At 47.3% G+C, this 14267-nt stretch overlaps 1 protein-coding gene across 3 annotated transcripts in view; it reads left to right on the forward strand.

The window, feature by feature from the left end:
* The first annotated feature begins 4615 nt into the window (after positions 1–4615).
* KIZ (kizuna centrosomal protein) overlaps positions 4616–14267 on the forward strand; it is a 94251-nt gene continuing 84599 nt past the window's right edge. For all 3 annotated transcript variants that reach the window (XM_045011795.1, XM_045011796.1, XR_006578501.1), the window contains exon 1: positions 4616–4737. In XM_045011795.1, the coding sequence (XP_044867730.1) occupies positions 4631–4737 (107 nt within the window). In that variant the 5' untranslated portion in view covers positions 4616–4630. The remainder of the gene's footprint in view (positions 4738–14267) is intronic.

The raw sequence follows: 14267 nt of genomic DNA on the forward strand, positions 1-14267 counted from the left end.
CTTTCCTGTGAGCCAGGGCACCCACGTCCACGGCCTCTCATTCCCCCGGCCCCTTCCACCACCTTCCTGAAACTTCCTCTTGTCACTGGCCTGTACTGCTGCAACCATCATCTTCACTTGCCTTTTTTCCTTCTCTCCCTCTCTAAGGCTGTAAACCTTGTTTGCAGTTTCCAAAATCTGTGCCACAGACATGCCCATCAAATCCTCCTTTTTCTGCAATTTCCTTTTAATGTCAGGGGCAGCACGGCTGGTAAAGATACCTTTTATAATTGCCTCAGTTGCTGCATTATCAGGGTCTGCGTTAGTGTTTTGCCGAATGGTATCCCGGATGCGCTGCAGAAAAGCGACCGGACTTTCCTTAGGCTCCTGTATGAGCTCATAAGGCTTGGCCCAATTGTTATGGCGAACAGCTGAGCGTCGGAGTCCTAGCAAGAGCAGCTCCTTGTACACAGTGAGGCGGGTCTGACCATTAGGCTCATTAGGATTCCACCTAGGATCTGCTAGGGGGACCATATTGGCAGGAGTGGCAACATTAGCTGGATCCCGATCATGCCTTAGTTGTGCTTCTTCTCTTGCCTTAGCTATAACCTGATTCCTCTCCACTTCAGACAACAGGGTCCTCATAAGGATATTACAGTCATCCCAGTCAGGCTTGTGACTGGCAAAACATCCCTCAAAAACCGAAATAAACTTGCTGGGATTCGTGGAGAATTCCCCTGCCTGTGCCTTAAAGGCTGCTAAGTCCACTGGGTTAAAAGGCACATGTGAGTAAACTAGCATAGTAGTGGCCCGGCGCCCCTCTGCTCCCGGGCGAGCCACCACAGTCTCAGTAATCAACGGATAAAATCCCACTGAAGGAGCAATCTCTGAAACCTGAGGCACCTGGTCTTTATACGGTGGGGGTGTAGGAGCCGAAGGGGACACCGACTCTGCCATTACAACCGGGGAGGGGTTCGGGGAACTAACAACAGTGACTGCCGAGCCTGTCGGAGTCAGATTACACTCTTGCAACAGATCTGACCTATCTCTCAACAACATAAACAACTGTGCATACATAAATTCATTCCACTTATTCATTCGCTGACAAAACAAAGCTAATTGAAGGATCGTGTTGTAATTAAGTGATCCCTCCGGTGGCCACCTTTCCTGGCCCTCTAGCTGATACTGAGGCCAGTTTACTGTACAGAATCTTTTCAGTTTACTTTTAGTCAATGGATCTTTTTCAAACACTTTCCAATTCATCAGAATGCATTCTAAGGGTGTACACCGTACCCTGCCTGTACTCTGTCCCTGCCCCATACCTATGGGAAGACACTGGGCGTCCCCAGGTCTTAACAGGCAAACAAAAGGTTAACAGCACTGGACTGTTCCTACCTTGTCCACGAGACCGGTTCCCCACCGTCGCCCGTAGCTGCTTCTCCACTATCTGAGCGCGTTGCACCGTAGTGCCCTCCGGGGTCGACCACACCGCGTCTCTGCCGAGGCCCCCGATGAAGTCACCGGTGCGCGCTGGGCATCGGTCGTTGCCGCAATCCGTCGACCTCCAGGAGGGGTCCGGGCAAGGCTAAATTTAGCCTCAAGCCCACCCAGGGACGCCAAAACTGTTGCCGGCCCAAAAGGCCTGAGGCAGCAAACAGTGATTCGTTGCCCGGAGTGCCTCGCTCCAATTAGACACACCAGGGTGGAGAAGCAAAAAAAGTTTATTTGAGATCTCAAAGCACGTGCTCGGAGACACAGTCAGGTCTCAGATCAAGCACACCCCAGAAAAGCAGCTCTCTGTCTTTATACATGATCTTAGCTAAGCATGTCTATTACCCCCAATGCCCAGCTTTCCCCCTTCGCCCCCCTCTTCTCCCTCCTTTTTAGTTCCCATACAGCAAATACATTATGAAGCAGCAATTACTCTAAACAGGTTAGATCATTCTTGGCAAAAAACATATTATCTCGTTAGTAACTTTTCTTGACCGGTCATTCTGTTTCACTCCCTTTAGCCAGGTGCAAGCAGGCTGTATAATTGCCTCCTGGTACTGATAACTAGTTGCCACACATTCCATTCTTTCCATCTAGCCTGTGGGGTTAATTAAAGTTTAAACATGGAAGCAGTTCAGACAAGCAGAGGCCTAATACAGGGAGCCTTCATTGGCACTGTCATTTTCCACCCCTCTGTCAACACTGGGTCATGCCTGGTGCCACCAACAGGTTCCTATTACCCCCCACCCCCGTCCCGATTTTTCACACTTGCTGTCTGGTCACCCTAGCCCTGACTGCCATGTGGTTATTGCCCTGGGGGCAGGGGCAGGGGCAGGGTCAAGGAAATGTGAAGCAAAATACACACACACACACTATCTGTGTTGCACGGGTAATCAACAAATACAGGTAAATACTGATGCTTTAGTGTGTTAGCTTTAGGAAAGTTATTCTAATGGCGGGTGATTGTGACTAATGCCATTAATCATTTTATTATCAATGTGTACTGATCACTTTTCTGTTCTAAATACATTTAAACCTTTTGGAGCTGTCTGCACCTCCACTCAATGTAGCATTTCTTCTGTTATAGGTTTGAGTTACCACTGGTTTAGAGGTTGGACTTTTTTTTACCATAGTATTTGAGCATCCTCCTGACTACTTATGGACTTATTCTCACAACATCTTGGGAAAGTACTTAAACCATTTTACAAATGGGGAAATGAGTCACCAAAAGAATAAGAAACTTGCCCGTGGGTACACAAGAAGCCAGGAATACTGAACCCAATTCTTGTGAGTCCCAGTCCAGATCCTTAACTGTAAGGGAGAACCTCCTCTAATACACCGCTACCCCGATATAACGCTACCTGATATAACACGAATTTGGATATAACACGGTAAAGCAGTGCTCCGGGGGGGGTGGGGCTGCGCACTCCAGCGGATCAAAGCAAGTTCAATATAGCACGGTTTCACCTATAACATGGTAGATTTTTTGGCTCCCAAGGACAGCGTTATATCGAGGTAGAGGTGTAGTTGATTTGAAGCTGGATCTTTCAGACCTTTCCTCTCAGGGGTAGGCCCAGTGACTTCAGCAAAATTACTGCTGTATTTAAAGATTACTCATGTGAGTAGCAGGACTAGGCATCTCCCAGTCAGCTCTATTGACCACCACCTCTATTCTATCAACAATGCCAATGTAAGAAGCAGAATGGCACCCCTGTTGTGGTGAAACTTTCTTGGCTTATACACTACCCCTTTGAAATGGGCTAGCGAAAGGATCTGACTCCTCACTCCCACTCCCTTTACCCAGAGGCCTGCCTGACCTCGAGGGCTCCCCTTCCACTATCCTGTGTGGCTGAATCCTCATAACCCCAACAAGGATGGCCCCAGGATTCCTGGGGTGGGGCTCAACCCCCAATCTTGTCATGGTCGTGGTCACTTAGGGCAGGGGCTAAGGTGTCCCCACTCTAGGATGCTCTCTCTGCACTGGATGCTTCCCTGACTCACTGATCATTTCATACAGTTCAAAGCAAATACAATTTATTAAACAGCAATCGATAAAAAAATAAAAAGGAAAAAATGGGAACGGTTAAAGGAAAACACATAACCCTGCTCTGTGGCATGGGGACATCACAAACAGCGTCTCAGGAATGTAAGGGAGGTTCAGTATGTTTCATAGAACAGTACAGGGCACGTGCATTGTAATCCAATCCAATCAATTCGCAGTTGTGGGGAGCAAGAGGCCGCTGCAGGCAGGCGCTAAAGGCAAAATGTTGAATGAATGGCTGCAGCAAAATGCCTGGTTTACACGGCAGCATGAAAAAAACCAAGCCAAAATCTGTGAGCAAAGAACTATAGTCCACAGGGCACGGAGTGGGGTGACTGGGGCAAGCCACCTCCAGGGAGCTCTGCGACCAAGCTGTCTGCAGACTCAGGCAAACGTTACTACCTTGGTAACACTGCGCTCACGTTTTCAGGCTTACCTCCCCCATAGGGTGACCAGACAGCAAGTATGAAAAATCAGGACAGAGGGTAATAGGCATCTATATAAGAAAAATCCCCAAATATCGGGGACCGTCTCTATAAAATTGGGACATCTGGTCACCCTTCTCCCCCACCACCAAGAGGTTTAAAATCATAATTTTTTTTAGAGGGAAACTGAGATTCTGGGACCTAATCCTATGGCAGGGATTAATGCCCCGAAACAGGCCCTTGGGGCAGCTGGACAGGGACCAGCCATAAGGCCACAGTGAGGGGCAACAATGCTGAGGTGGGGGGGGCACAACCTTATTTTCTTCCAGCCCTGGGGGCAGCAGCTAGAAGCAGAGGCCAGGGAGGGCTGGGGCCAGGTGACTAAAGTCTGACAATGGCCTTTGGGGGGGAAACTGCCCCCCCCACCCGCCAGCAGCAAGGGACGCCAGGGGCGGGGCTTATGGACACGCGAGGGGCGGGGCCTGGGCTGCCCTTCCCGCGGTGCGGTCCACTGGGGGAGGGAAGCAGAACGAGGCCCTGCCCCCACCCAGGCTGCCGCCAACGGGGGGCGGGGCCTGGGCCGCGGTCGGGACTGAGAGCGAGGCTCCTCCGCCCGCCCAGCTCTTCCGGGGTCCGCTCAGCCGCGATGCATGCTGGGAGCCGTCGCTTAGGACACCGGTGTAAACAGGGCGGCATGTGCGGGGCGCCCGGGCCCGGCGCCGCGGGGGGATCCCGGCGCCCTCAGCCCGGCGGCGGCTCCTGCGCGATCCTGGGCAGCCTCCAGCTGCGGCTCCGGGACAGGTGAGGAGCCGGGGTCGGCGCCGCTTAGCGCCGCCCGGGCCCGGGGGGAGCCGAGCCCGCCCGCCCGGCGCTGGGGCCCGTCTCTGCCCCGTAGTCCCCTTGTCCGTCGGTCCCCTGTGAGCTTCCCTGTCTGCCCCCGTGCGCTCCCCGTCTCCTCTGCCCCCGCTGTCCGTCCGTCCTTCCTTCCCCAGCCCCCTCTCCGCCCGCCCGTCTCCTCTGCCCCCGCTGTCCGTCCGTCCTTCCCCAGCCCCCTCTCCGCCTGTCCTGTCTTCCTGTGCCCCCGCTGTCCGTCTGTCCTTCCTTCCTTCCCCAGCCCCCTCTCTGCCTGCCTTGTCTTCCTGTGCCCCCCGCTGTCCGTCCGTCCTTTCCCAGCGCCATCTCCGCCTCCCCGTCTTCCTGTGCCCCCATTGTCTGTCTGTCCGTCCTTCCCCAGCCCCCTCTCCGCCTGCTCCATCTTTCTGTGCCCCCGCTGTCTCTGTCTGTCCTTCTCCAGACCCCTCTCTACCTGCCCCGTCTCCCTGTGCCCCCATTGTCTGTCTGTCCATCCTTCTCCAGACCCCTCTCTGCCTGATCCGTCTTCCTGTGCCCCCGTTGTCTGTCCGTCCTTCCTTCCCCAGCCCCCTCTCCGCCTGCCCCGTCTTCCTGTGCCCCCATTGTCTGTCTGTCCTTCCCCAGGCCCCCTTTCTGCCTGTCCAGTCTTCCTGTGCCCCTGTTGTCTGTCCTTCCTTCCCCAGGTTCCTTGTCTGTCTGTTCCTCTGTCACGATCAATTGCACGTTTTTGCTGTTCTGTTTGACCCCCCCCAACTTCCCTCTCTGTCTGTCCTTCCCCGTGCACCCTGTTCGCCTCCCCACCTTCAGCCTCTATTTGTCAGTCAGCCTCACACACTGTTGTAGACCTCTAGCTCCTCCTATCCATCTGACTTCCCTCCTCCTACACTACCCCAGCCCCTCACCCCAAAGCTGGCCCTAATAAATAGGAAGTCCAGGGAAAGGAAATAAGCAACATAGAGACTAAATTGATCATAACCAAGCCGCTGTTGTAAAACCACTTAATGTTCACGTTGCCTTAATACTGTCCCAATGTTATGTCTTTATGTAACCAAGAACTGGTTATTCAGTGGACAGTGCAGAATTGGGACTGAGAGTTCAGGTGGGTGGTGTCTTTGGCCTTGGCAGCTTGTTCTGTGTGAGTAGACTCCTTTGGTAGTGTGGAGCCTCACAGAAGTCAGCTGGATACTGCATAGACACCAAGCAAGTTTCCGAGCCAGGGCCTAAGAAGGGATCTCTGAGTTAGGGTGACCAGACAGCAAGTGTGAAATATCGGGACGGGGGTGGGGGGTAATAGGAGCCTATATAAGAAAAAGACCCAAAAATCGGGACTGTCCCTATAAAATTGGGACATCTGGTCACCCTACTCTGAATTAGCCTACACAAAAGTCTGATGGCTACTGCACTAAGTAATGTTCCTGCATTTGGTAACCTAGCACAGTGCTACAGTGTTTGTTGCACATGCAGCAGGAGAACATCTAAATGCAAACTTAAAAAGAACTCATTGGAAAAAGTCATTAAACCACTTCTATTATTAGGTGTATTTAAAATTTTTTTTTAAACAGAACTACATTTTGGCCTAAGTCGCTTTAAATGTCTCAAAGGATGATACTTCTGCCACTTCCTTTTGTTTTATTACCGGTATTTCATTTCAGGCAGTTATATTTTTGCTGTTGAGTGTGAAGTATGTATACAGATTGTTAAACTTCTTAATTATTTAGCTTCTTTAACACCCCACTTTTGTGATGTATAGGCTGGTATTGTGAATAACATCTATAACAGCTGCTGATCTGTTGCTGATATTCTGAGCTTTTCAAGTGAAGTGGCCCTTTGACTTGGCCCTGTTTTCAAAATGGTACACCACTTTTAAACAAACAAACAAAAATAGAAACCAACACTTTGAGGACATACACATGTTTAAAGGGCCACATATATGCATGCTTCTGTAACAAGTTATTATAATTACAGTCTAAATTAAAAAAAAAGACTGGTGATTTTAGGTGCCCTCGGTTTTTGGGTCACAGCATGACACACTTTAAAGGGGCATGATTTTCAGGAGATGCTGAAAATCAGGATTCTTTAAGGTATTTCTGGTTGAGGCACCCTAAATAACTAGTCACTTTTTAAAAAAGTTTGGCTTTAGTAATACCTCAAGCTGTGTGAAATGAATTGCAGAAAACACTACTACAATTGACTTTAATTAGCAGGTGGTTTTGGCAATTTGAAAAGAGAGATCATGGAGTCTGAACAAAAAAGGTCCCTTGAGAGCATAGAGTCACATTGATGGAGCACTGTTGGGAAATTTGTATTGTTGCTGTCTATGCCAGAGGTTCCTGAACTTTTTACTAAGGCAATCCACCAACTGCATTTTTGTCTTTTTGTGACCCACTGTGACGCTCTGTACCTCGGGGGAACACCCAGCACACCCATGTTCATCTTTGTAAAATGATCGTGTGGTATCCAATGCAAAATCTGTCATGTTGGGTGTCTTCGGAAGGCTCATGATGCACTGAGCGTTGTTGTTATAGTGATGTTATAGTAATTGTTGTTACAGTAATGTTATAGTTATAGGCTGTAATTTCATATATATAATTGAGTCTGAAAATGTATCTTCATGGCTTAAAATAAGCTCAGGCAAAAACTCTCTAAGAGCAGAGGGGCAGTTCACACCTCATCAAGGCAAGTATGGGACAAACCCATCCCAGCCTCACAGGAACAAAGGATGCTAGCCTAGGCAGCAACAAAAGCATCTGTTGGACTCTCGAGTGAGTCACCCCCTTTCCTTTTGGTCAGTTTGGGGCTGTGATGAGGTGATGCTCACCTGACTCGGGGGGGGGAGGGGGCAAAGCCAAGAGGGAAGAAAGAACATGATAAAAGGGAGAGACATTTGCCAGGCTCTTCCTCTCTCTCGCCCACCTACATCTACAGACACCACACCTAGTGACCGAAGTGCTGATCAAAGGGGAGAGCCTGGCTGAAGGGCAACCATCCAGCCCGTGGTGAGAAGCATCTAAGTTTGTTGAAAGTGTTAAGATCAGCTTAGAATGCGTTTTGCTTTTATTTCATTTGACCAAATCAGACTTGTTGTGCTTTAACTTATAATCACTTAAAATCTATCTTTATAGTTAATAAATCTATTTGTTCTACCTGAAGCCGTGTGTTTGGTTTGAAGTATGTCAGAGACTCCCCTTGGGATAACAAGCTTGGTACATGTCAATTTCTTTGTTAAATTGACAAACTCATATAAGCTTGTAGCGTCCAGCGGGCATAACTGGACACTGCAAGATGGAGGTTTCTAGGGTTGTGTCTGGGACCAGAGATATTGGCTAGTGTCATTCGATTGCCCAATCCAAGTTGCAGCTTACATGCCAGAGACTGTGTGTGAACAGTCCAGGAGGGGGGTTCTCACAGCAGAGCAGGGTAGGGCTGGCTCCTAGAGTCAAGGATTGGAGTGACCCAGCAGATCACTGGTTCAGATAACACCAGGGGAATGTCACACCCACCATTAAATACATGCACCCTCTGCCCCAGCACCTCAACCCTAATTCTGACCCCTTGTGGAGGGGGGCTGGGCCTAACTATTTCCAAGGCAACTTGGGCCAGATTTTTAAAGGTATTTAGGCTCCTAAAGATGCAGATAGGTGTTTACTGGGATTGTCAAAAGCACCTATCCGCATTTTTGTGCACCTGAATACCTCGCTCAAATCTGGCCCAGCTGCCCATCCGTCATGACAGAGGGATGGCTGGGCCAAGCCTGAGTGGCTGTGTCCCCATGCACCAGGTTACAAAGCCTGGAAGGGGAGCCTTTAAAAATCTGACTCCTGGGGGGGAAGGATAGCTCAGTGGTTTGAGCATTGGCCTACTAAACCCAGGGTTGTGAGTTCAATCCTTGAGGGGGCCATGTAGGGATCTGGGGCAAAATTCAGTAGTTAGTCCTACTAGTGAAGGCAGGGGGCTGGACTCAAAGACTTTTCAGGGTCCCTTCCAGCTTTATGAGAGAGGTATATCTCCATATATGAATAGTTTAGAAGAACCTTTTAAGGCTGTCTAGTTGAGTAGATTTTTAAGCACAGTGTAGATCAGGGATCTCAAACTCAAATCGCCACGAGGGCCACATGAGGACTAGTACATTGGCTTGATGACCACACCACTGACACCTTTTCATATAAAGATACAAAAGCCCCCCCAGCCCCACCCCCACTGCACCCCTTCCATCAGGCCCCACCCCTTCCCCAAATCCCTGCTCTGCCCTGCCTTGCCTCTTCTCCACCTCTTCCCCTGAGCGTGGCTCCCCACTCCTCCAACTCCCTCCTGGAAAGCACTAAGCGCTGCCAAACAGCTGTTTGGGAGCAGGAAGCACCTGGAGGTAGGCAGAGGAGCGGGGATGTGGCGCGCTGGGGGGGCGGGGGCGGAGGGAGCTTGGCAGCCACAGGAAATAAATCGGGGGGGCGGGACGGGGAACTTGGCAGGCCACAGCAAATAACTCAGCAGGCTGCATGTTTGAGACCCCTGGTGTAGATGTTCCTGAAACCAGGATAGTGAGTCTGGATATAATAAGTTGCTTCAATTAGAAAGTGTTTCTGGATTTAAAAAATCCACCTGTCCAAGATCTTGGTGGTAATGCAAAACCTAAGTGGCAGTAAAAAGCAACAAAGAGTCCTGTGGCACCTTATAGACTGACAGACTTATTGGAGCATAAGCTTTCGTGGGTGAATACCCACTTTATCAGAGGCAACCCACAAAAGCTTATGCTCCAATACATCTCTTAGTCTACAAGGTGCCACAGGACTCTTTGTTGCTTTTTACAGATCCAGACTAACACGGCTACCCCCGATACCTAAGTGACAGTATTTACTTGTAGCTAGCATATCATAGCCTTAAAAAAATACTGTTAACAACTTAACATTTTCCACATCTATTGTTTCTAGTACAATATTGATGTAAAGATTAAAAGCCATGGACCAAGTACTTGGCCAAGTTCCTTCCTCTTAGCATCACTCTGTAGGGGAAAAGAAGGATGGAAAGCTGGCTTAAAGCCAGGTGGGGATTCCTCTTGCATAGGGGAAACCCCGGGTGGCATAAAGCCGGGAGAGCTGGCTCTGTGCCATCTGCTTCTTACATTCTCTCCCTGACCCGACGCCTGCTACAGCGAATGTCGCTGGAAAATGTTATGCTGGTGATCCTGTGCCATTGAAACCACCCCCCTTAAGATGCTGTCACCAGCTGCTGTAATTTAAAGCAACTTTAAGTGACCCTCTCCCCAGGATCAGGAACAGAAAGGTGGCATCATGTCACTTCTGTCTCCACTCCAGGTCCTGTGCCAAGTATATCTTGGCCAGACTCAGGATATGGCTGAACTGCTCTATCTAGTTCTGCTTTAACAATATGTCTAAAAAGAGTAATATCCAGTGGGCCGTCTCCAGTTGGCACATACTCTTCCCCTCCCTTTCTTCCCATGGCTAAAGGCAATTAAATTAGCACGTTTGTTTACTTTTGTGTTTGCACTAGTATTGTCAATGATATTAACACCAGTGCTGCAAAGGCTTCTGCTACATTGCCTTTAGGTGGGTCCTATGTGAACACTGGCCATTTCAAAAGTTTGTAGTGATTAAGTGGCACTTTAAAAAAATGTTTAGAATCTGAGGATTTTTCTCACTAGATTAAGGCTAAAAGTTTCAAAAGCACCCCAGTGATTTAAGAACCTAAGTCCCAACAGGTGCTTTTGAAAATTTTACCCTGTATCTATAAGTTCAAAGAATGTTAATATTGCATTTAAATCGCCTGACAGCGTTGCATCATCCTGTAGTTGTTTACATTCTTCCCTTAAGTGGTTGGTTATGTTCAAACATAATAGTGGGACAGTATTAAGAAGATACGTGCGTAAAAAGGGTCTGCTGCTTGGTTATATTTCTCTCCTCCCATCTTATTTTTGCTGAAGAAGGAAGGAGTTCCAAGTGACTTCCCTTCTCCTCCTTTAAATCCCTCCTCAAATCGCACTCTTTTAGTGAGACATTTTAAGAATAAGCCACTAAGACTTGAACATACAATAAAAATCCACCAATTGCATGAAGATTCCTGCCCTCCCTCCCCTCCTCCCCCGGTGTACAAGAGTGTACAGTATTGTTGAATGTATGAGATTATATTTTGGACTGTATTGTCTGGTCCTCATTCTCTTAGGCCCTGCTGCACCTTGTATAGTAATGTCAACCTGTGATAACTTGATATAAAATGTTACCATTTGTGTAAGTCACTGTGCACAGGTGTTACTTGCTACACTAGGTGCAAGGCGGTAGAGATTCAAGCCCTTGGTGTCTAAGACAGTGAGCTCATTGGAGGATGTAGCAAAGAGTCCTGTGGCACCTTATAGACTAACAGACGTTTTGCAGCATGAGCTTTCGTGGGTGAATACCCACTTCTTCTTCATTGGAGGATGGACTGTCTTCCGTCTTATGTACAGATCTGAGCAGGTTGTGATTACTCAACACTTAAATAATTTTGCATGACTGTTGGTGAGAATCAGAATCTTCTTATATGAGAGGTGTGAAAAATCAAGTAAATAACTTATATAGCTAAGTGCTGTACTTAGCATATGGGAAAATATTTAATTGCCCTCTACAGCAGGATTTCAAACTATAGACCTACTAATTATCTTTCCATTTTATCAGATATTTGCATGCAACATGCCTATGCAGTTTTGCAGCACAGGCTTTGATATAGCTGTCCCAGTTCACACATGCAGGCAGAAGAACAGTTTGCTAAAGGAGATTTTAACAATAACAACTTTCCTGGAATTGAGAATTAGAACAGTCATACTGTCCCAGCAATTCATTGCCTCTCTCAAGTCTCAACTGCTCTCTCTGAGAGTGTTAACTTTCATACTTCTGAAGAAATCATACTTTTCATCTTGAAATTTAATCCAATTTCTTGCCCAATATAAGGTTCTTTGCCTTATTTTAAAACAGTATAAGATTGCAACTTTGAGGCATCAGAAAATATTAGTTTTTCAGCTGGAGCTCAGTGCGGCCTTGTGTCCTCCACTTTAATGCTCCCTGAACTGGCTCCCCCAAGCAGCCCTACACTAGTTAGTTTGGACGCTACTTTGGTTGTGAAACACTGATTAGTCAATATCAGGATGGCAGAATAGGCAACTGTAAAACAAATCGATCTGTCATACTTCTATGGCACTCGTTACTGTTGTATGCAAGCACCTCACAATCTTCTAGGTACTTGTTCTTACAACACTGTATGAGATAGGGGAAGTACTATTATCCCTGTTCTATGGATGGGGACTTGAGGCAGAGAGTTTAAGAGCCTGTCTATTCACAAACTTAGTTTGCAGCAAGCGGGGGTGTAAATCTACCCCGCACTAGCCTGCCACACACTGTATCCATGTGGACCCTGTTGCTGCACACTAAAAGCTCCCTAGTGTTCTTTGATTTACTCCCGTTTCAAAATCGGGTAGGTCAAAGTGCATCTGGGAACTTCTTAGTGTGCGAAAGCAGCATCCACATGGACGCTTACTGTGTGGCAGGCTAGGGTGGGGTAGATTTACACCCTGGCTTGCCGTGAACTTAAGTGATTTGCCCACGGTCGCACAGGAAGTTTGTGGCAGAACAGGGAGTTGAATCTGGGTCTCCTAAGTCTCAGATTCGCACCCTAACCACTTGATCATCCTTCCTCTCTAGAACCTGAAGATTCTGTGTGGCCTGAAAATGATTCCCCGGGACTCACTGGTAGAATGCTCGGGAGTGCTAGTCTTGCCTATTAAACACAATATTTTACATTATTGTGAAGAGCCAGTGCTACGTACTGCAAAACTGTGTGAGCCAAAGGGAAGCCTCAGGCTGGCTGACTTGGTCTTTTACATGAAAATAAAGGTGTCCTCAGTATGGCGTGGCTTAGAAAAAGACACAGTAAGTGGCTTGATACCACCTGCTTTTAAAAAAAAAAACTAGGCAAGGGCTAAAGCTGCTGTCTCCAACTGATATATAGGGAATCAGGTTTGCACCTAGTTTATTAGGCAAAGTTACATTTCAGGCTACTCTAAGCTTTTACACTAACCATTTAGAATTTCCCAGCTGATGATACTCCAGACATTGACTGTCTGATCCCTAACACTTTAAGCATTTTTGTGTGATGGAACTCCAAGAACATCCCACTTTCAGTAAAACCCTTGTTAAATCAAACACCTGACATACAAGCCAGTTATAGGGATGGTGGGAAGCCCAAGTGGGACCAAGGAAAATGAACATCCTCAAAAACCAAACTAAGCAATATATTTCCTGTTGACATTTTATCGAGTGTATCAGAGAGTGGGAAATGGTATTGTAGCTTAAACCATCAGGCTGGGATCAGATGTTCGTGACTGAATCAGGAGCCAATCAATGTGCTGTGGCAGTCAAAAAAGCTAACAATGTTAGCAACTGTTAGGAAGGGGAGAGATAAGACAGAAAATATCATAATGCCCCTACAGAAATCCATTGGCTGGCCACACCTTGAATACTGCATGCAGTTCTAGTTGTCCTGTCTCAAACAGATATATTAGAATTGGAAAAAGTATAGAGAGGGCAGCAAAAATGATTAGGGGTATGGAACCACTTCAGTCGGAGAAGAGACTAAAAAGATGGGACTGCTCATTTTAGAAGAGTGAGGACTAAGGTGGGCGGGGATTAGATAGAGGTCTATAAAATCATATAAAGAAAGTGAATAAGAAAGTGTTAATTACCCCTTCACATAACAAGAATCAGGGGTCACCCAAGGAAGTTAATAGGCTGCAGGTTTAAAACAAACAAAAGGAAGTACGTGGCATGTGCTGGCACCTGGCCTGCCAGCATCACACAAGGTCCTAGGTCTCAACTGAACACTGAGAAATGCAAAGCTGGAAACCAGTCTGGCTCACCTGTATGTTAGTATTGTTAATATAGGTGTTTGTGTTTGTTTGGTGTTTAGACTTAATGAATCACTTGTAGGATGTTGCATGTAATAATCTCATTTATAACATTAGTACCCCTTGTTATAAGGTGGTAGTGTTTGCATTGTAACCTTCTGTATTTGTGTAAGTCATCAAACAGGAAAGAGGCATTAATTAATGTAAAATGCTGGGTTCCTACAGAAGGTGCTAGGTCCTTCCCCATCAAGAAGACCCATTGAAACCAAATGAACCATTGTGGAACATCAAAGGGCAAAGACTTTAATTGCATTCATCCTCAACCCATGAAGAGGAGATGTATGCATGAATTCATCCCATCAGCTTGAACTGTGGGAGGAAGAGAATACAAATCCCTAACAAGAAGAAATTGTATCTCTATGCTGTTTGGACTTTGGGAGGACAGTATTTCTAAACATAAGCAAGGGATCCCCAGATGTTTCGCCCGGGTTAGCCCTAAAGGGCATATAGATCTTGCATATTACAGCAGCTTCTACCACCTTTTGGAACGTAGGCTTGTAACTCATTTGTTGATGTATGTTTACCTGCTTTAACC

This window comes from Mauremys mutica, chromosome 3 (assembly GCF_020497125.1).
Source record: "Mauremys mutica isolate MM-2020 ecotype Southern chromosome 3, ASM2049712v1, whole genome shotgun sequence".
In the NCBI taxonomy this organism is placed as follows: Eukaryota; Metazoa; Chordata; order Testudines; family Geoemydidae; genus Mauremys; species Mauremys mutica.